Here is a 21,500-nt window from a genome sequence, read left to right as displayed (position 1 = left end):
TGGTATTCAATAAACTATCAGTGAGTCCATTTCAAGTTGGAACTGGCAGGTCTTATTCATTATGACAAAGTACATACACTTGTCCCCAGTGAACAATGTCAAGAAGGGGAAACCCGACATTGTGTTGGAACAGCTAAAGTCTCATCTCGTCTCGTAATACATGAAGGTTATCAATATCAACTTGTAGCAACTGTAATTTACTTCTAATATCTGATAGTTCTTTCTGAATTCCTAAAAGATGATCAAGTCTTAGCTGAGCTTCTTCTCGGTAAGGCTTGGCAACGATATTCACAAAGTTTACTAGATTATTCGTCGCATCTGAAAGATCCTTTTGCATAGCATCTTCTAGTTGTTGAGCCAATGCATCAGCCACTTTATTCACTTTACCAATTATAGCTTGTCTTCGATATGGGAAGTTTGCTACAGCCACATACCTGCAACATCGATTATGTTATACATACAGCCAGTATATCTTAAATTATAATATGCCTCTAATTGCAAAAAAAAAAAAAGTACGCTAGGGCGTGATATAAGAACGTGCGGATAATGAGACGATGGCAAAAAGGGGAAACTAGAGAAGGTGTTATTACCCTCCAGCGGAGCAAAGACCAAGTGCAAGAAGATCTTCCAGTGTGGTGGGTAGCACTGAGGTTAGAAGTGATGCAGATAGTCCCGCAGCTCCAAGCCCACCAACTGTCACAAAGAACTAGAAAAGGCAAGCAAAACTCTATTATGTCAAAAGTGTCACTCAGATTGATTTTTTGAATAAAGACAAAGTATCTGGGAAAAGACGGTACTGAAATAAACATCTCTGCCAGGACTTAGGTTCGGATTGAACAGATGGCACAACTAAACAATGATAAAGATCATGACACCATAATCGACCGTATTCAAGTTAGAAGAAAAGTATTTAACACTTGAAACTCACCACTTCTCGAATATCTTGTTCCAATCGTTTCGATGTGGTTCCGGCACTCAAATTCTGAATTGTTTTCAAGCTGATTTTATCAGTTTTCCGAAGCAAGTCATATGTGTCTATTCCCAATTGAGTTTTCGAATTGACATATGTTGGCCATTTCTTTTCAAATGATTTCAGGGACAGACTTCCTTCACGGGCAGTATTTGATTGTAGCCATTCAGCATATTTTCCAAGCAATTCCTGCACACCAGTAAATGTAAAAACAAATAAATGATTCCTCACATTCACATAATGTCCAAACAGGAAAAAGATAATGGTTACAAATAGAAGGCACTCTGAGTAGCCAGAATCAATTCCCTTAGGGTTAGAAACCAGCAACCAGGCATCAATCAGGTGTAAACAAGACGAGGTTAGACTATTTCATTTCTGCATGAATAGAGACCATATCTCAGACCTCCACAGTTAGGCAATACTCAAAGACTAAAGCATCAGACTTACTTTAGCATTTGAGAGTGCTGGAGCGAGTATTTCACCCTGAACTTTGGATGTAGCTGCCACTGAGGCCGAGTTTTCCCCTTTAAACACGTAAGAGATCGCAAGATCGAAACTTGATAGCCGCAGGGTATTTCCTATAAGATCAACAACTTGTAATCTGGCATTATCAATCTGCAATCAAATCCAGACGACAAAACACACACAAAAAAAGCCAAGTTAGAACATTCCAATTTCCTCCTACGTAATTCAACAAGATATATCTAATAGAATTTATACCAACGAGAGAGCCTGCCTTCTCCAAGAAATGCTCTCATATTCCATCTTAAGCGCGTATTCTTTAGTTTGATTGATAATCTTTTCTGCTGAAGCCAAGTCTTCCCTAGCAGCTAGGCAATCTTGCCTCACAAGAGATTCCACAGAAGAAAGGAGACGCTCAGCAATCACCATAGGTGTCTCCAATTTAAGCCTTATTCTCTCCATCCCGGTAGCAGTTGAGCTATCCAAGAAGCTATAAAGAAAATTTTCGAGTTCATTGAAGCTCTGGACTCTCCAACTAAAACCAGGATCTGAAACCTCAAGATCATCTCTGGCAACTAAAGAAGCTGTTGAAAGCTTCGCCTCGAGAGCAGACCGTGCGGACACCGGATACAATATCACATTTTCTGTATTAAGCAACTTCCGTGTATTCTCCTTAACAAATGAAATAGCCTCCTCAAGCTGCAGCAGTAAAATTAATCTTTAGTCAAGAAAATTCAGCGATTACAGAAACTATTAAGGGAAGGACATAAATCTTGTTTCTGATAAACCTCACGAGCATCACGGTAGATATCAGCTTTATTCAGAATAAACACAAATTTCTTTTTCCATTGCTGTGTGTACCGGAGAAACGCAACCTGACAAACACAAAGAGATGTAAATCAGCCTACAGTGCAATTACGACAGCACGAAGCTGTAGACGTAGAGATATAATTGACATGGGTATGATAACACTGAGAAGCTTGTTCCACTTTTGAGAACTTCTGCGGATATTTAAAATAAAAACCAAAAAACTATAAAATTAGTACTTTCATTAATGATCCAAATTAGTACATACAATTTGCTACAGACATAAAATCAGTTTTGCTGGACCCAATAACAATTTACTTCTCATGTGTCTTGTCCTAAGCTTACCACAATATGGACCATAAGGACATACTGGTTCCAGCAATAGCTATAACACCCATTACTTGAGAAAATATTTAGTCTAATTCAAATTTATAACAAGAAAACCTTGATATATGCACTGAACCTAGTGAAAACTTCCCTTCCCCTTCACAAGGTCTTGATGGTCTATACATGACTTTACTGATTACTTTTGTGAAAAAAAAAAACAGATTTAACCAGCTACTAAGGCAGATAGATATTAAGCAAAAGCAACAACAATAAACCTGCCAGGAAAAACAGTAACTTCTACCTCACTTTCAGTTAAAGGGCGGTCAGCAGAAAGAACGAAAACAAGCAGATCTGCCCGTGGAACAAATTCTTCTGTAAGACGTTGTTGCCTTTGAAGGATCACATTGGTCCCAGGTGTGTCAACGATATTTATCTGTTCAAAAGGAGAACAACCCCAGTCAATTCCTCCAAATAATTAAAAAAAAGTTCAGGGCTACGATGGTAGAAGTTCGAATGACTCACATCCTTAAGTATTGGTGCAGGAAGATAGCAGATGTATTGGCCATCTGGATGCATTTGGCAGCGTTGTTGCTCTTCGGATTCCAAGTCCGAGTAGCACAGAAAAGTGATCTCGTTGGTAGTGGGGGTTACCCCCTCTTTGAGGTATCTCTTCCCAAGAAGTGCATTGATAACCGTTGATTTTCCGGAGTTAAATTCCCCCTAGTACCACCAAATTTTGGATTCCAGTCAAATAACTTAGTTCCATAGAAAAACTATGTTGGCATAAAAGCTACTTGTCCCACTATAAACATTCTCCAAATTTAAAAACCCAATGCAGAATAATATAGGAGATTAGTTAGAATTCGATGGAAATCACATGCAATGCTTCAACAGAATTACACGATAATGTATTTACTCTTCTAACCACCAAATAGCTTGAACAGCATACTCACAAGTCACAAGTTACAAAAAGCGAGAAAACTATGTCCACGTCTCCACAAGCGGATGGTACAGTTAAGAAAAATGCAGTTCCCCTATAACCAAATCTAAGAGGAAATAGGAATAGTAGCATGGACAGTGAGAAAGACGGAGCCAAAATCAGAGGGGATTATGATGATAATTCATTTGAATAACTTATAGACAGCACAATATTGGGAAGCACAACAAGAAGAAGTGACTAGAAGCATGCCCATTGTTATCTAGTGCTGGCAAAAAGTGTGTAACTAAAGATGTTTCTAATGAATATAGAGCTAATACCAATGCAAATTCCTGGAACCACAATTGACGGAGTTGAGTGCAGAATTACCACTATAACCATTAAAAACGGCTCATCAATCCGGGAAACTGCATCAATTAGAAGGGAAACTTCCTCCATCTGTTAATGAAAAACAGTACCAAGAAGCAAATTAAACCAAATTATAACCGCAGAAAATTTAGTTTAGAACCATTTCAAGAAAACTGACTTCAACTACCAAATGTGTTAAATAAAAATCACCAGTGGAGCCGCCTTATGGATAATTTCAATCGTCTCTCTCAACGCTGATTTCTCCATTTCTATTACTTGCTTCTGTTTGTCCTCTAATTTTATGAAGCCAGCAGAATTCTTTTTCTCCAGCAGGTCAGTAGCCTCAACAAATGGTTTTTCGTTAAGGATGCTTTCATTCCCGTTCCGTGTTTCATAATTCACAACATAAGGTCCATCAAGACACTGGCGAAGAGCTACATCCCTAGAAGAACGCAGATCTTTCAACGATATAACAAAACCAGAAGCGCCTGATTTCAGCAACTGCAATTCTTCTTTAGCTTCTTCTCCTTTGCTTCTGCAAGTCACAAAAATGGGTATTTTCACGCTCTTCAACAAAGATTCCGCCAATAAACCCACTTGTTCATCTTCACCAGATCCAAGTATAAGGAAATCAGCACCCTCAGAGCTAGAGGCACTTAGAGCAGAATCAACATCCTTCACAATCCTAGCTACCAAAGGAAGAACTACCGAGTCGGGATTGGATCCCATCAATGTGTTTCTTGCCACAATGGCCGGAAGACCTGTACATAGCATTTGGAGACATCTCAAACCACCAAATGCGGACTCTCACCATGAAAATAGTAATGAACAAATCCTACTAGGGAGCTGTATCGAATGAAGTTGCAGAAATTAAATTTACCTTCGTCGGAGAGAGCAACACCAGTAGCACCAACGGCGGAGGCGATATCAACACGTTCGGCGATCAAGAGGTAAGCACGACCCTTAACAAGTGATTTCAGCAAACAAGCCGCCTCGTAGAGCTTACCGGCGGTAGCTCCACCATCAATCACAACGATTTGAACCGATTTAGCTAACGCTCGGTCGACCAAATCGAGAGTCTCTTCACGATTCCCGCTCATAACCTCATCCGCGTCTAGTCGGAGAAGTAGACCAGGAACGGCGAGTTCGGGACGCTTGTAACCACCAGGATAAAGAGTTCGCGGCCTAGAAGAAGAAGTCTGATCGGCGGATTCATGCGAAACGTTTCTGATCGAGAGAGAAGATAGACGCCTATGACGTGAAGGAGAAAAGGACGATGACGACGCTAATCGGCAGCACCGGCTAGGAAACGGTGGTGTTGTGGCGGAGATAAGAAACGGTGACGTCACACATTGCCAATGAGAGATTAGAGTTCTCATTGAAGAGAGAGAGAGAGAGAGAGAGAGAGAGAGAGAGACTGAGATTTCTTCTTCTGTGTTTCTGATTAGTTTTCTTATCTCTTAAATATCTGCTTGGCCCATCGCAAGCTAATGATGCTATAAACACAGTCGGCGCGATTAATTAATTTTCAAACCATATGTTTTATCAATTTAATTAAAGTTTGATCAAAGTAATTATAAATTTGTGTGGAAGAAATGGAAAAAATAATAATTCAGATAGGAAACCACACAATTGTCACATACAATCATCATCTAAAGGATCTTGGAATATTTTTGATGCAAATAAAAAGAACATTCAGTGTTTTAACAGTCTGGTCAAGTGAGGGTCTTAATCATACTCTAGTTCATCGGGTGTGATAGGTCTCTTGAGAGGAATCACAGACTTTTTCTCTACATCTCTTGATAATGCCTTCCTCATATCTGTTTTTATTGAGACCAAACGATTTAAACTTAAACAAGATAAATTTTGAAGGGCGAATCACTGATAAAAAAAGAAGTGGATCAAAGCCTCACCTAATCCATCTTCCTCTCCTGAATAATAGCGTAATACCCGCCTATAGATTATGTAGCCAAGCTGCCAAAAAAAGAAAGAGAAACGGGTAGTTTCATTACAAAATGGCCATTAACGAAGAAGTTTATGAAGGAGGTTTGACAATAATAAATTGAAATATGTAAACTGTGTGTATGTCCCATTGGGAAAGTTATAAACTTCTTCTTTTCTTCCAATGTCATCAAGATCATGAGGCTTCTAAGCTTCTAAGAAATTTTATAGTCCTAATATATTACCTTTTCATACATCTTGATGGCTGGCGTGTTGGAAGCTCTTACGAAAAGATCCACAAAGTAGGCTTTATCACTGCAATCAACAGCCAGGGGAACAATAATCATTAAGGAGCCCAGAAAATACCAGAGAAGAGAACACTAAAACTGAAGATGCTTTGTGTTTGTTAAGTCTTACATCTTATCACTGATATCTTCCAGAAGGTTCATCAGTTTCTTTGCGAGTTGCTGCCTGCGATATTCTGGAGAGACAGTGACGGCTGTCACATGACCATGCCAGGATTCACCTTGTCCTTCAACTTTACCCATAACTGAAACCATATAGAACATTAGACACATGCATTTAAAATGATATTCATAAGACGAAGTTTTAGTCTCTCATACAGCTATAGTTCCTCAATTTTTGTATAAGAGGGATAAATTAAGAACAACTAAATAAGCCACTTACGTGGATTCTCAAGAATATCAACCACAACATTTCAACTATACAAAAGCATATTTTCAGTCATACTGCTTAATTTTCAAATATCCAAAGGTTTAGTTATACTCTCAGTCCTTTCAATGGATTTCACTATACTTCCAAGGTCCCTTTCCAAACTATACCACAGAAAGGGACGAAGAAGGTTTAAATTCGTGAAATCCCTCTCCCTAATTAAATTTTGATGTTCCAAACAAAGCCAAACGGCTTGAACCAGTCAAGTAACAGGGCACCACAAGAACAGAACTTCAAAGATTAAGAACAATATTGAAGAATACATTGTACCAGTAAGGAATAGCATACCTAGACCTACAAACATTGAGAAACAGAAAAAGTTGAACCTTGATATAAGATTCTATGGACATTTAGAAGCCATGCTTCCTTCGACTCTTCTACCCCACATCAAGATTTCTAAAACCACGAATTACAGATGTAGAGCATATTAAAGCATCCCTTTTCCACAAAACAACTGAGATAGCTTAGAATTTTGTTTAAAGCCTAAGGAACAACAAGAAGAGTTTACAACTCCGCATGTTAATCAGTTTCAAACAAAGTCACTCTTCCTGGTTTTAACAACATTCCAGCTATACCCATATGATAACCAAGAATTATCAATAGTGGCTCTTCCACTAACACATTATCATCCAAGTTTAAACCTAAAAGTAAACATAATCTCCACGAAATTTCACAACAACTGTTCCTAAACAAACGCATAGAAGAAGAGAAAAGATTATCTTACTGTAACCCATGACACGATTGCCAGGACCTTCGGCAACATGAAAATAGTCAGGCCATCTCGCTAAGTAGGTCATGTAGAAGGACATATTGAACTGTTTCATAAAACAAAAATCAGTGGGATAGCAATAATAATCAGACAGAACCAGAAATTACGAATAAGAAACAGGGAGAGATTTACTGTTTCAGTGAGGTGGTCTAGATTCACAGAAGTGAATCGGAGAAGGTCGTTGCAGCTGAATCTACGTATCGTTGTCATCTCTTCTTTCTCTCTCTCTCAAATCCCTTCGAGCTTCGTCTGATTGATTTTTTTTTCTTGAAGAACGAAAGACGAAACAACAAAGCTATTTATATGGGCCAATTAGAAATCTAATAAAGCCCATTTATATTTGGGCCTAGGACACTGATGACGTCATCATGTATATGTTTTTTTTACATATTAATAATATAGGCAAAATTCATTACCTCCCGTCGTCGCGACCATCTTCGATAAAATCAAATCGTCTCGGCGGCGATTGAAGAAGAAACCTTGTGATGGATCTGCTCAAGGAAGAGATTCTGAAGAAACGTAAGAAGCTAGATGAGGAATCTGGTGGCAAGAAGTTCTTCAAAAGATCTGAGATCGAGCAGAAGAAAATCCAGAAGCTTCGAGAGGAAGAACGACGCGAGAACGAGATTAAAGCTCAGCGGAGAGCCGCCGGTGGAGATGGTAAACTATCCGGTGCTTCATCTGCTTCTGGTTCTTCTAACGCTACTGCATCTGCGTCTTCCTTATCAGACGCTGCTGCTGCTGCTAACGCCGACTCCAAATCCCTAACCGACGAGCGAAACATCGAAAACCTAATTCTCCCGAGACAGGAAGTGATTCGTCGTTTGAGATTCCTCAAGCAGCCGATGACTCTCTTCGGAGAAGATGATCAAGCGCGTCTCGATCGACTCAACTACGTGTTGAAGGAAGGGTTGTTCGAGGTTGATAGCGATATGAACGAAGGGCAGACGAATGATTTCTTGCGTGACATCGCAGAGCTTAAGAAGAGGCAGAAGAGTGGTATCATGGGAGGTAGGAAGAGGAAGAGTAGAGATGAGAGAGGTAGAGATCAAGGTGACAGAGGTGAAACGAGGGAAGATGATCTTAGTGGTGGTGAATCGAGTGATGTTGATGCTGATAAGGATATGGAGCGTTTGAAAGCCAACTTTGAGGATCTGTGCGATGAGGATAAGATCCTTGTGTTTTACAAGAAGCTGTTGATTGAATGGAAACAGGAGCTTGATGCCATGGAGAACACTGAGCGGAGAACTGCCACAGGGAAAAAGATGGTAGCCACTTTTAAGCAGTGTGCTAGGTATCTTACTCCTCTCTTCAACTTATGCAGGAAGAAGGTAAAAGATTCTTGCTTTTTCCCATTGTTGTTTACGTCTTAATCATTTTGCTTGACTTGCTGTCTAAACTGGTAAGGAAATTGTTAGGGAAGTTCTCTCTGTTTAGAAGTCAACTATCTCAGTTATAAACTTACAGAACTATCTTGATCAAACTTAGTTTTGGTAGGAAGATAAATGCACAACGACTAGGTTCCATTAGTTTGGGTACTTTTTATTTCAGATGTTGTGACAAGAAGGAGTTTTCAATATTCTATTGCTAGGTAGACATTTAGAACATGGAATAGCAAGTAGGAATCTGTTTCTTTAGTAACTCTATATGCAGCTTGAATTCGCCATCTGATATCTTCATTTAGGTGAAGAGAAATAGGCTTGAATGTTGGGTGCAAAATATGTTTCTCTCTTTCTGTGTTATAGTGTTGATAATATATACTTCTACTTATGAGGTCTCCTGAACTCGATCATGCTAATTATGGTCTTAAAAATGCAGGGTTTACCAGGTGACATTCGTCAAGCTTTAATGGTGATGGTTAACCACTGCATAAAGCGAGACTATCTCGCTGCAATGGACCACTACATCAAACTAGCTATCGGGAACGCGCCATGGCCCATTGGAGTGACTATGGTTGGTATTCATGAACGTTCAGCTCGAGAGAAGATTTTCACCAACAGTGTTGCTCACATCATGAATGATGAAACCACTCGCAAGTATCTTCAGTCAGTTAAAAGACTGATGACTTTCTGTCAAAGACGTTACCCAACGATGCCTTCTAAAGCCGTTGAGTTCAATAGCTTAGCCAACGGAAGCGACTTACAATCCTTACTCGCCGAAGAGAGATTCTTTGGTGGTGATCGTGAACGAGTCTCGGAGGAGAGACTCCGCCTTATGCCTTCTCAGAGCGAAAGCTAGTGTAGAAACTAGGTTTCTACAATGAATTTGTTTAATGGGGGAAACAAATTCAAAGAAGTTATCTCTCAAGAAATTGGATCTAAGCTCGAAATCAAAAGAGGAATTGGAGTTTTTATCTTTAAGAACAAAGAAAGAATTAGATTATTGTATTAGTTGCTGGATATCTACAATGATGGAGTTTCCTCCCCTTTTATACTTTTCTAGGATTACAACATAATATTCACTTTCCTTCCGAACAGACCTAATATAGCTATTAAAAAAACTCTAACCGGATTTTCAGTTAAGCAATTAAATTATTTTTCTAGTTTAGATCGGTATGATGGGAGTGCTAAGTCCCGCACCAACAGCTAGTGTGGGAGTGTTTTCTGCTTTGTTGTGTTTTGTTTTGTCAAAACATTGACTCTGTATTATCTCGTCTATTGTATTAAGTTAAAACGTTGACCTGATTCTAGTCTTACGTGGCATGTAGGAAACATATCAAAACTCACATAACGACATCGGTTAAAGATCTAGGAAGGGTAAGAGGAGAGTCGAATCTTGGAACCTTATTGGTCCAAATGATATGATCACCTTATCCAAAAATGTTCGATTCTCATCAACTCTCTCGTTGTCAGATTCTATTAAGCCATTTCATCTCGATTCATTAACTTCACAAAGAAAGAGAACGGAAAAAAAAATTATTATGGCAACTCAAGCCGCCGGAATCTTCAGCCCCACCATAAAAGCCACTGCTTCCGTCGTCAAGAAACTCCACCTCTTCTCAACGAGCCACCGTCCCAAGTCTCTCTCTTTCACCAAAACCGCCACCCGCGCCGAGAAAACAGATTCCTCCTCTGCTGCCCCGGCCGCTGCCGTGAAAGAAGAAGCTCCGGTTGGATTCACACCCCCGCAGCTAGATCCAAACACACCATCACCAATCTTCGCCGGAAGCACAGGAGGTCTCCTCCGTAAAGCACAAGTAGAAGAATTCTACGTCATCACATGGAACTCGCCGAAAGAACAAATCTTTGAGATGCCAACAGGGGGAGCTGCGATTATGAGAGAAAGACCGAATCTGTTGAAACTAGCGAGAAAAGAACAGTGTCTAGCTTTAGGTACGAGGTTGAGGTCAAAGTACAAGATCAAGTACCAGTTTTACAGAGTGTTCCCCAACGGGGAGGTTCAGTATCTTCACCCGAAAGATGGAGTTTATCCAGAGAAAGCGAATCCAGGAAGAGAAGGTGTTGGACAAAACATGAGATCCATCGGTAAAAATGTTAGTCCCATTGAGGTAAAATTCACTGGGAAACAATCTTATGATTTGTAAGATTTTTATTCGCATTAAATGCTAGACTAATAACAACCTTTGAACTTTTAGTCAACCGTTTTTCTTTGTTCAACCTCAACTCACAACAAAGATACCTATCGAGTGATACATATTTCATCGTAGGTGAACTTCTCTAATCATTAAAGATCCGTTACAGGTGGGACGACCATTTTAAAATCATCGGGTTTACAAATGGTCTAACCATTTTAAAATCACCAAGTAAAAATTCTTGCAACCAAGAGTAGAGAGTTTCTATAAGCATTATAAATGAGCCACTTGATAGATAAAACATCTCTTTGATTCCTTCATGTACAACTTCATAGTCTTCATTAGTGACCCAAGAGATACCAAAGGAAGCGAAACTGAGTTAGAGGTGTTGATTAAGCCTTGCCCCCGCCGACATGGAATCCGCCACACCACCAGGAGTTGTCTTCATCTCTGAACTGCTTCTAAGTTCCGCTCCAACCACCGCCTCAGCATCTTCACTTGTCACCACCTTGTCTCCTGGAAGCCTCTCCGCGGCATCCTACACAACCAAACAAATCCCAATGCACCAATTTAGACTTTTACAATGAAATCCAACAATTTCTCCCCTATAAGTCATGCTTTTTTATATATGAAATAGAGTAAAACTTCAAAAATGTAATATTAAATGTGATCATTAATTACTGTGAGAATGTCTTCTATCGTCACTTTGTCTTCCTCCGACACCGTCTGTTCGTTAGAAGCAGCAGCCGCCTGAGCCGCTGCGGCAAGACCACCGGGCCGAGTCTTAAACTCACCTGTGGCTCTAGTTTCAGCCGCTTGTATCGCAGCTGCGTCTTTACGGCCGACAGGCTTATCACCAAGCGACAAAGCCGTAGCCTCCAAAGCCTCCCCGATCGTAACTGTGTCTACGGATCGCATCTTCGCAACCGTTGGATCGGGTTGAGGGAAACCAACGCCTTGCTTTCTCGCCACGTCATCTCCGGAGACGTTGAAAACGTCGCCGTATTGATCATGTGGCCGTGTGTTTTCCTCATCTCTTGGCCTTTGAGGAGAATGCTGATGCTGTGCCATTGCTTTGTTATTGTGTTTTTTTCAATTCGAGGCTTCCTCTTCGGATCTTTAGTTTCGTTCTTGGATCTTGAAAGTAAACGAATCATATATTTAGTTAGATGTCTACTTAACACGTGGATGTTAACTTCACACATGTCTTGCCGCATGTTGATGACATGGATCAACCTTTTTGAATTTTTAAGTAATACTTAATACATACTGTATATGGTGATATATGGATTTCATTTCGTGGCATATGGTGATAAGCTGTTTATAACTGTGAAAAAAAAAAAGTAGACAACAGTTTTGTAATAGTAACATAGAAATTATAACGGTTACATAATGATCAAAGATACATCGAGAGAGTCAGAAAGACAGAAAAATAAGAAAGAAAAAAATACAAATTTGGCAAAATGCAATTATTGTGTGGTTTTCTTATCGTTTCTGGTTCTTTTTCTGAACTCTCTCTTCTCGTCAGAGTATTGCTTCTTCATCAAAAGGCTGGACATTGCTGCTCTCACAGCTTCTGCCGCAGCACTCATTACACTCTCTTCTATTGGAACTTTACCTTGCAATTGCTCCAACAGTTTGGTCCCTCCTGGAATATGCTCGTCTCCAAGGATTGAAGATGATTCGGTCTCAATGCACGAGATGACCTGAACCCTTGAAAAACCAGGATGGTTCGAACCAGGGAGGTTTGAGGCTCCTGATACCATCCATAGTAATCTTGTAGACGCACTTACAGAGATACTTGTGGGAATGAAACTTTCTCCAGGTATTTTAATCACCTAAGAGAATAATATACCCGGTTAAATTATAGTTTTTGCTGATTTTACTGGATTTGCTAACAAGAGTGATACCTTTGTGATAGAGAGAGTATGTGCTGCCATATCACAGCTTAACAAAAAAATTCCTTGAAAACTGCATTTGAGATTAAAAATGGCGATCAAACATCTGATTTAAAAAGAAACGGTATGTGGGCTAAAGTATTGGACTTGCCTTTGAATTGTTACTGCTGCAAGAGAAGAATTTGGGATAGTGCATATGTCAGTAACTGTGACTTGGGTTGGCGGCTCACTTTCATTGGACTCTACATGTCCTGCCTTTAATACGCACAAACAGAAATCAATTATTCTGATGAATATCCAGAAGATACATAACCAGATAAAGAAAGATCAATTAGCGAATGAGGATAGAAATTTATACCACTGTAGTAACTTCACATGTGTCAAGAAGAGACCCAGATGTAATATCCCACAGTCGAACCTGAAAGTAACAACATTAGAAAGGGAGTCAAGCTTCACTCACTGGTCGTAAGAAATGGAGAGGGAGACTTTAAGATCACTTACAGTTGAATCTCCACTTCCAGACATGAGGTATCCCTGAGTAACCTCTGGAGTGCTGACAAATGCTGTGCAGGTGATGAACCTTTCGAGAATTGAAGACAGTGTTAAAGTTGTTGTTGAGTAATCAGTACTGGGTTACATTCTTTTCTTTTGCAAACAACAATGAAACTATTAATGCTCACTTACTCTGTATGTCCAAGACAAAAACTCTGAATTTCATGTGCCCCTTCTAAAGGCTTCTTGGGGAAAACAGTCACCTGTGATGGAAACCATAATCACGATAAGACCAATCCAAACAAGAAAGGCGTGAGGTTGTGCATTAGACTAGGCTTACCCTTATCTTAAAGTCCCGGTCTGCACTAAGAATATATTGACCATTTGGGGAAAACTCCTACAAACAAGAACAAGAACAGATGAGAATGAGTGATATAGTCAGTTAAAACTTGAGCTTTTTCCTAATGCACCAAGAGCCGAGAGAGACCATAGAGGAAAGCGTTTTGACAAAAGTATATCTCACCAGGCTAGTAATAATACTACAGTAGTGGGAAAGCAGCTGCGCACCCTTCTTACTAGGTAAAACTTTACCCTCTATGATCCCATCCAACTCGACCACCCATACAACACCAAACTTATCGGCATAGCAAACATGTGAATCATCGCTACTTATAGCAACTGCAGTAACTCTCTTCTCAGAACATCTGCCATTATTATGAGTAAATACGTTTAGGCAACTTAAAGCTACATAAAGTAGTTGAGACACATAGAAAAATAAAAAAGCTTGGAGCTTCTAGAGGAGTTGAAAATATTGTTGCTAACTTACATAGTATATAGGCAACTCCAAGACTCGGTAGACCAAATCTTAACAAGCTTGTCATCTCCCGCAGACACAAAAAGCTTACCAGATGCAGCATAACGAATAGCTCTAATGGAACCCTTAGAAGAAGGCCCATCAGATTCATCCACTAAAGTAACAGAACAATTCTCTCTGTCGATAAAAACAATTAAAAACAATCGGTTAAACTAAACACTCTCTTGTCAAGTCAAAAGCAAACTCTATTGTTTCAAAACAAAATCCATGAAGAGAAAAACGTATTTGAAAGAGGCAGTGAGAGAGAGAGAGAGAGAGCTTACATAAGATCGAATACACGAAGATCTGACCCGACAGCGACAGCGACAGATTTCTGAGATGGATGAACTGAAATCAATGCAGGAGCAACTTCGAGTTTGTTTTGGGTTTCTGCATCTTCTATGTGAGATTCTTCCATTGTTGCTACACTTACTCAGAGTCAGAGGAGAAGAAGAAAAAGGTCGGAGTTTTAGGGTTTAAAGCAGCCATAGTCAAAACCCAATCGATTTTTTTTTTTTTTTTTATTGTATTCGGACTTGTTTGGATGCTCGTCTAATCGTTTTCTCCTTAGAGGTAAGAAATCGAGCCGTGAATGGTATTCGCTTCAGATGCGTGTAAGACTGATTTTCAAGCATGAGTGTTTTTATTGGGCCGGAAACAGGAAAAACTTTACGGCCCATTGGACTATTTTAAAGATTCTGGATCATCATATTGTTTGGGTCTAAATTTGTTGTTTTAACTCTATGAAGATTAATTAGGTCATTTTACTCTTTGTTACTCACTAAGATGATATTTACATAGAAGTTTGAATAAGCTTTTTTTATAAAAAACCTGAATCTCTGCATCGTATTTTGGATTATCATATATTGTGTTTATGCTTATCGTTAAACCAAAAATGTTACCATAGAATTTAATCAAAAGTAACCAACCTAAGATTAGTAAAAGCTTTTAAACTTGTTAAATGTGTCAGCTCGAGCCTAATGAAAGAAATAAGCAGGGTTGACGGTTTGGTTCACACGAAATCTTAATTTCATTTTCAGCTAGCTATACAGACAAGAAAAAAATTTCATACCTTCACATTGTGCGTGAATTGTTCATTGTAGTGGTTCATCCAGTTGAATAAGGTGTGTGATTGGGATAATCTGGTTTGACATAGTATCTTTGATTCCAAGTTTTCAAATTGGTTCACTTTTCCAGCTACACCGGAAAATTAAAGTCCCTGCTTACGTTTGGATGTTCAAAAATCAAAACTGATATAAAAGTATATCAACCTAGTCACTTTAATCTCATCTTTCGAAATTTAGAACTTCGTTTAATATTCACCGTCTCTAGAGAAATCAACATATATATATATATATATATATATATATTTCTCATCACTCATCAGTAGTAGATTCATGAATTAAAATAATTTATTCTTACAGAAATGGGAAAGAAACAAAAATGAGAGTAAGGAGAAAAGAAAATAGTTTACAAAGAATATAACGTAACTAATGATCATGCATGGATGATAGCCACCACGTCTTCAGTCACATTCAGGGCTATGGGAGCTTTTTTTCTTCCATCAAATGAATCGTTAGGACCGAGAGGATATACCAATCCTATTTCTCATCGGAAATCTTCATATCATGTCTTGTTTTTAATCAATCAACAAAAAATAAGCAAATAATAAGAAAAACATAAGAAAAAATAAGTAAAACCTATGCAATTGCTAAGATTATTAAGTAAAAGTAAAGTAATTGAAATTTATTGAGTGGCACCTAAAACCTCAGCTGAAGAGGATTACGTCGCAAATGCACCGAGCAACGTGGAAAGTAGACGAGTATGGTATCTAAATTAGGAATTTCTTGTATATGCCGCATGTATTTCGCATAGTCTCCATGGCATGTAAGGAGGACGAGGACGCCGTATGAACACCTACGTGACCAATCAAGCATCCGACTAATGATTTCCTTATCCGCCTCTTGCTTTCTTATTTCTTGAGTATCTCCCTCCTGTATTTTCTCTCACAAAAAACATGGAATAAATTAAAAACAAAAAAAACAAAAAAAATGCTGTGATGAAATGACAATTAAATCATATGCTAAATATAATGGCTTGAAAATAGACAGTTATTTTATATGTTTTATATTGTTAATGATTCTAGATAAGTACCCTTGCAATAACAATGGTTAAATTTTATTTTATACAAAAGTTTGTATATCTTATATTTTAAAATAAAATTTTAATATACTGTATTAGTTATGTATGTGAAGTTATTTCAATAATGTATATTCTACATCATGACATCATAATTTTGTAAATTTGTTTTAAAAAAGCGAGTTATTATATTATGAGTAATTTAATTTATTGATACTTTTTGTTTTAATATATTTGGTTTCTTGAAATTCTTTCATATTATAGTGACATATTATTGACATTGCTATAACAAATTAATTTATGGTCTTTATAGTTTCTAACTTTTATCAAGTTTCAATATTTTAAAAATATTTCAAAATAAATTATTTAAAATTTATTATATTATATAAAATTATAAAATTCAACAAAAAATATGAAATTGAATTTAAATATTCAAAATTTGACCCATTACTCAGTAAATTTTTAATTCAATAGATATTATTTTTAAAGAATAATATTACTAAACCTTGAATATTTTATAGATTGAACAATTTATATTTGTTTTTAAAAATTCAAATTATGATATATCCAGAAATAAAACTATTTTTTAATTATAATAAATAATATTATAATTTATTTGTTTCACAAAATATACTAATATATATAAATGAGAGGTGATGTATAATGATAAATTGATAATTAACAAATTAATATGTTAAGTTAGATATCAAAAGATTTTATTTAATGAATAATTTAATTTAATAAAGGAAATTAATATGGTAAGTTAGATGATACCAAATGATTTTTTAGAATATTCTCTTTAAGATTTTTGGAAACAATATGATGTAGTAATAAAATCTTCCGAAAATAAATTAAGACAACACTTACTATTTAACTTGTAACCAATTAATCTATCAATTAATCTATAACTTATTTGTAACCAATTTATTAAAATTATATAGTATACAAAATAATGTTGTGTAAAGGGGATTTGACAAATTCCTTAAAAATATTTCTTCATTTAATTTTAGGTTAAAGAGGAAAAGTTTTACGGTCCATTGGACTATTTTAAAGATTCTGGATCATCATATTGTTTGGGTCTATTTATTAAATTTGTTGTTTAACCTGTATGAGGATTAAAGTCATTTTATTTTACTCTTCGTCACTAGAACGATATTTTACATACAAGTTGCTTTGTTTATCCAAAAAATTATTTTATTCGGGTCAATAATATTAAATTATTATTTTATTATTTTTTAAATTAATTTATATGAGCTAAAAATATTTGATTAGTTTTGTCAAGTTAATATAAATAATAAATTTTGTTTTATTAATAGAATATGAGCTTGTTAACATAGGAAATATAAACAAAATTAAGTTTTTGTATTGTATTTGTAGGATATTTTAATATTATACATAACATAAAAAGTATATCTAAGAAGAAAATAGGGTAATGAGGCAATAAAAGAATATTTTAGCAGGACATACTTAAAAACTCATGTAAAATAACATTAACCTGAAAAATTTAACCGTGGCAAGTGCCCCGGTTTACCGTAATGTACGTCCGCTGCTTATGTATAAAAAAACCTGAATCTCTGCATCGTATTTTGGATTATCTTATGTATTGTGTTTATGCTTATCGTTAAACCAAAAATGTTACCATAGAATTTAATGAGACCAACCCAAGATTAGTAAAAGCTTTTTCTTTAATTAAACTTTAGCTGAGCCTAATGAATGAAATAAGCAACGGTTTGATTCTAACATGTAACGGTTGATAGACCGGACGCATTCATTTATTGCCACCGTTATGATATGGTTAAGATTAAGAATACCCTATTTGACAAATTCCTTAAGAATATATCTTCATTTAATTTTTAGGTTAAGCAAGGTTCTTCTCCCCCCATAGTGATTAGGGTTTAGTGGGTTCTTCCCACCTGTCATCATCAAATGGTTAAAGACCCATCGTTTATCCGCAATTACCAGTCGTCTGGTCATTAAAGTTTTTGTCTTGTTGTTCTAATCTCCCGTTAGTGCTCAATGTTTGCTGGTTCAGTTCACGCACCAAGTGTTCGATGAAATGCCTGAATGACAACTAGGAGACAGTTTTCATCAAATCCTCGTACCAGCCCAGAAGCTTCAATCTTGGTGTTAAAGAATTGACGAAGAAAAATAAAAGCGATGTTGTCATGGAGGAAAACGAAGCTTCGGGCTGTTTCACTTCACCAGTCTCGTTTGACTTCTTTGTTTCGTGGAGTTCTTCTCCTCGACGCCATTGAAGTTACAGGTACTCAATCTCGAGCTTCTTTACAACATGGTTTGGCGGGTAAAACTGTTCTGTATAACGCCAGGAACCCCATTGTGTTATCTACACTTCGTACTGGTACCACGTTCCATGTACGGTCTATCAAAATAACAGAAGCATTTTCAACAATTTCTGGATCTATATTGCTTCAAGCCAGGGATCCTGCTAAACTTAATGAAGAAATTCAAATTGCAGTTGATGAACATAGATGTGATGAAGCTTGGAGATTGTTTGAACAACACATGCAAATGGAAGGGTTTCCGCGAAAATCTGTTGTCAACAATGTTTTGGTTTGTTTTGCTGAGAGTCTTGATTCCAATTGGCTACAAAAGGGTTACACTTTAGTGGAACAAGCCTACGAGGAGAGTAAACAGAATTTGCTGGAGAAGGAACCTCTGTTATATCTCTCCTTGGCTCTCGCCAAGTCTGGCATGGCTGTTCCTGCATCAACGATCTTGAGGAAGCTGGTTGAGACAGAAGAGTATCCTCATGTGAGTTCCTGGTCTGCGGTGTTAGCACATATGTCTCTTGCGGGTTCAGGAAGTTATCTTTCTGCGGAGTTGGTTCTTGAGATTGGTTACTTGTTTCACAATAACAGAGTTGATCCACGAAAGAAGAGCAACGCATCTTTGCTTGCAATGAAGCCTAACACTCAGGCATTGAACATTGCTTTGGCGGGTTGTTTGTTGTTTGGGACAACACGAAAAGCTGAACAGCTTCTTGATATGATACCAAAGATCGGTGTTAAAGCTGATGCAAACTTGTTAGTAATAATGGCTCATATATACGAAAGAAATGGGCGGCGAGAGGAACTGAGGAAGCTTCAAAGGCATATAGATGAAGCTTGTAACTTAAATGATTCTCAGTTTTGGCAATTTTATAACTGTTTGCTCATGTGTCACCTGAAATTCGGGGATCTTGAATCTGCTTCGAAAATGGTTCTGGAAATGCTAAGAAGAGGAAAGGTAGCAAGGAACTCACTTGGAGCTGCCATTCTTGAATTTGATATTGCAGATGATGATAGATTGGATCTCAAAAAAGTATCTGGAAAAGGATCAGAGGCCAATGAACACGATATTCCCGAAATTAAAGTGGTTTCTATTCACAGTATGATTCCTTATGATGAGTTCTCTAGAGACAGGAAATTTTTGAAACTTGAAGCTGAGGCAAAGGATGTTCTTGGTGCATTGTTGGCTAAGTTGCATGTACAGGTCAAATTGATTACCTCCAAACGCGGTGTTCTGCAGCCGACGGAAGAGATTTATGTGAAATTGGCTAAGGCATTCCTGGAAAGTGGAAAGATGAAAGAGTTAGCAGAGTTTCTGTTAAAGGCAGAACATGAAGACTCCCCTGTTTCTAGTGATAACTCGATCTTGGTGAATGTTATCAACGCTTGTATTTCCCTAGGAATGTTGGATCAAGCGCATGATCTACTTGATGAGATGCGTATGGCTGGGGTAAGAACCGGTTCTTCGGTTTATTCTTTGCTCCTCAAAGCGTACTGCAAAACAAACCGAACTAGAGAAGTTACATCACTCCTTAGAGATGCTCAAAAGGCAGGGATTCAATTAGACTCGAGCTGTTATGAAGCTTTAATCCAGTCTCAAGTGATTCAGAACGATACTCATGGAGCTCTCAATGTGTTCAAGGAAATGAAAGAGGCGAAGATACCGAGAGGCGGCAATCAGCAGTTCGAGAAGCTCTTAAAGGGATGTGAAGGAAACGCAGAGGCGGGACTTATGTCGAAACTCTTGAGAGAAATCAGAGAAGGGCAGAGTTTGGATGCTGGTGTTCATGATTGGAACAATGTGATCCATTTGATGCAAGATGCAGAGAAGGCGTTAACGAGGATGAGAACTCTTGTTCATTCGCCAAATTCTCAAACTTTTCATTCTATGGTCACAGGGTATGCAGCCATAGGGAGCAAATACACAGAGGTCACTGAACTATGGGGAGAAATGAAGTCCATAGCCGCAGCTACTTCATTGATGAGGTTTGATCAAGAGTTGCTCGATGCGGTGCTCTACACGTTTGTTAGAGGCGGATTTTTCTCGCGGGCTAATGAAGTTGTGGAGATGATGGAGAAAAAGAATATGTTTGTTGATAAGTACAAGTATCGGATGCTCTTCTTGAAGTATCACAAGACTGCTTATAAAGGCAAAGCTCCAAAAGTTCAGAGTGAGTCTCAGCTCAAGAAGAGAGAAGCTGGTTTAGTATTCAAGAAATGGCTCGGGCTATCTTGATTATGAATGTAAACACCATTTTGTATATTTAAAACTTACCTTCATCTACAGCTGCAAAGATCTATACTGAGGCAGCTTAAAAACATTGATAAAGCTTTGGATTTATTTATCTTTTGTAAGATTTTGGTTTATATACACACACACACCCAAACGCTTATCAGTTCAGGCTTCCCGTAAGCCAGTGGGAGAGTTTCATCAATCGCAAATCATGTTATTTATCCTGCAAAGATTGTGAAACTGGTGGAGTTGGTGGAAATTCTCAAAGGATAATATGAATGTGTAAAGGAGAAAAAAGTTAGTACTAAGTTACAGCTAACCTTTGATCCTGAATAGAGCACTACCATCTGAAACCTGTTGGCCTGCTTTAACTTTGAGGCCATGTATGCTTCCAGAGGATGGGGCTTTCACAACGTGCTGAACCACCGAGTAGGACAAGAATAAAACGATAATTACTTTACTGTTTCTTATATTTATGGTATATACATGGTTGCGGGGTATATGAAGAGGTTTGTATACTAACCTCCATCTTCATTGCCTCCAGGACTAATACAGGTTGACCTTGATCTACTTTAGCTTCGTTTTCGACAAGGACCTTGACTACTAATCCGGCCATGGGGGCCACAATGGTTCCTGGAGGGTGTGATGATGTTTCGGAGCTGGTTCTGTGTTGAACACCTTCTTCATCTTCAGAGAATTTGATTCCTACCTTCTGCTTGAATTGATGGTGTTCTGAACCATGCCATATATGGATGTGTTTATAACCCTCCTG

The 21,500-nt window shown here is 37.9% G+C and overlaps 8 protein-coding genes across 9 annotated transcripts in view; 3 read left to right on the top strand and 5 right to left on the bottom strand.

Moving 5' to 3' along the window:
• On the bottom strand, window positions 6–5,290 carry LOC104754437 (probable transmembrane GTPase FZO-like, chloroplastic). Of its 2 annotated transcripts, XM_010476633.1 has the most exons (11): window positions 4,732–5,290; window positions 4,062–4,612; window positions 3,873–3,941; window positions 3,089–3,286; window positions 2,868–2,999; window positions 2,221–2,307; window positions 1,691–2,131; window positions 1,418–1,585; window positions 929–1,159; window positions 591–706; window positions 6–434 (listed from the first exon to the last, which is right to left on the bottom strand). In XM_010476633.1, exons 1-11 carry the CDS (start codon window positions 5,228–5,230, stop codon window positions 134–136), a joined length of 2,793 nt encoding a protein of 930 aa, XP_010474935.1. In that variant the 5' UTR covers window positions 5,231–5,290; the 3' UTR covers window positions 6–133. The 2 variants fall into 2 exon arrangements, with proteins under 2 accessions (XP_010474935.1, XP_019094757.1); XM_019239212.1 differs by lacking the exons at window positions 6–434; window positions 591–706 and having other exon boundaries at window positions 1,117–1,345.
• On the bottom strand, window positions 5,448–7,556 carry LOC104754419 (N-alpha-acetyltransferase 20). The gene is made up of 6 exons (XM_010476611.2): window positions 7,426–7,556; window positions 7,249–7,339; window positions 6,210–6,342; window positions 6,038–6,107; window positions 5,765–5,825; window positions 5,448–5,671 (listed from the first exon to the last, which is right to left on the bottom strand). The coding sequence occupies exons 1-6, from the start codon at window positions 7,501–7,503 to the stop codon at window positions 5,580–5,582; spliced, it is 525 nt and encodes a 174-aa protein (XP_010474913.1). The 5' UTR covers window positions 7,504–7,556; the 3' UTR covers window positions 5,448–5,579.
• On the top strand, window positions 7,717–9,769 carry LOC104754420 (pre-mRNA-splicing factor 18-like). Its single transcript, XM_010476612.2, has 2 exons — window positions 7,717–8,624; window positions 9,112–9,769. Exons 1-2 carry the CDS (start codon window positions 7,779–7,781, stop codon window positions 9,529–9,531), a joined length of 1,266 nt encoding a protein of 421 aa, XP_010474914.1. The 5' UTR covers window positions 7,717–7,778; the 3' UTR covers window positions 9,532–9,769.
• Window positions 10,070–10,910, top strand: LOC104754421 (photosystem I reaction center subunit II-2, chloroplastic-like). The gene has a single exon (XM_010476614.2). It carries the CDS (start codon window positions 10,094–10,096, stop codon window positions 10,835–10,837), a length of 744 nt encoding a protein of 247 aa, XP_010474916.1. The 5' UTR covers window positions 10,070–10,093; the 3' UTR covers window positions 10,838–10,910.
• Window positions 10,928–11,976, bottom strand: LOC104754422 (late embryogenesis abundant protein 3). The gene is made up of 2 exons (XM_010476616.2): window positions 11,507–11,976; window positions 10,928–11,363 (listed from the first exon to the last, which is right to left on the bottom strand). Exons 1-2 carry the CDS (start codon window positions 11,894–11,896, stop codon window positions 11,205–11,207), a joined length of 549 nt encoding a protein of 182 aa, XP_010474918.1. The 5' UTR covers window positions 11,897–11,976; the 3' UTR covers window positions 10,928–11,204.
• LOC104754423 (tRNA (guanine-N(7)-)-methyltransferase non-catalytic subunit wdr4-like) lies at window positions 12,121–14,582 on the bottom strand. The gene is made up of 10 exons (XM_010476617.2): window positions 14,353–14,582; window positions 14,042–14,206; window positions 13,739–13,919; window positions 13,556–13,612; window positions 13,408–13,478; window positions 13,225–13,303; window positions 13,082–13,141; window positions 12,875–12,978; window positions 12,736–12,796; window positions 12,121–12,663 (listed from the first exon to the last, which is right to left on the bottom strand). Exons 1-10 carry the CDS (start codon window positions 14,484–14,486, stop codon window positions 12,295–12,297), a joined length of 1,281 nt encoding a protein of 426 aa, XP_010474919.1. The 5' UTR covers window positions 14,487–14,582; the 3' UTR covers window positions 12,121–12,294.
• The window catches only part of LOC104754431 (tRNA (guanine-N(7)-)-methyltransferase non-catalytic subunit wdr4-like), a 24,030-nt gene continuing 14,650 nt past the window's right edge, over window positions 12,121–21,500 (bottom strand). Inside the window, exon 11 of the mRNA XM_019239214.1 lies at window positions 12,121–12,272. The gene's annotated coding sequence lies outside the window, so the exon portion shown is untranslated. The remainder of the gene's footprint in view (window positions 12,273–21,500) is intronic.
• Window positions 17,954–20,868, top strand: LOC104754424 (pentatricopeptide repeat-containing protein At1g03100, mitochondrial-like). Its single transcript, XM_010476619.2, has one exon. The coding sequence runs from the start codon at window positions 18,365–18,367 to the stop codon at window positions 20,729–20,731; it is 2,367 nt and encodes a 788-aa protein (XP_010474921.1). The 5' UTR covers window positions 17,954–18,364; the 3' UTR covers window positions 20,732–20,868.

The sequence above is a fragment of the Camelina sativa genome, chromosome 17, assembly GCF_000633955.1.
Source record: "Camelina sativa cultivar DH55 chromosome 17, Cs, whole genome shotgun sequence".
In the NCBI taxonomy this organism is placed as follows: Eukaryota; Viridiplantae; Streptophyta; class Magnoliopsida; order Brassicales; family Brassicaceae; genus Camelina; species Camelina sativa.
This window is presented reverse-complemented; position numbering and strand designations above follow the sequence as displayed.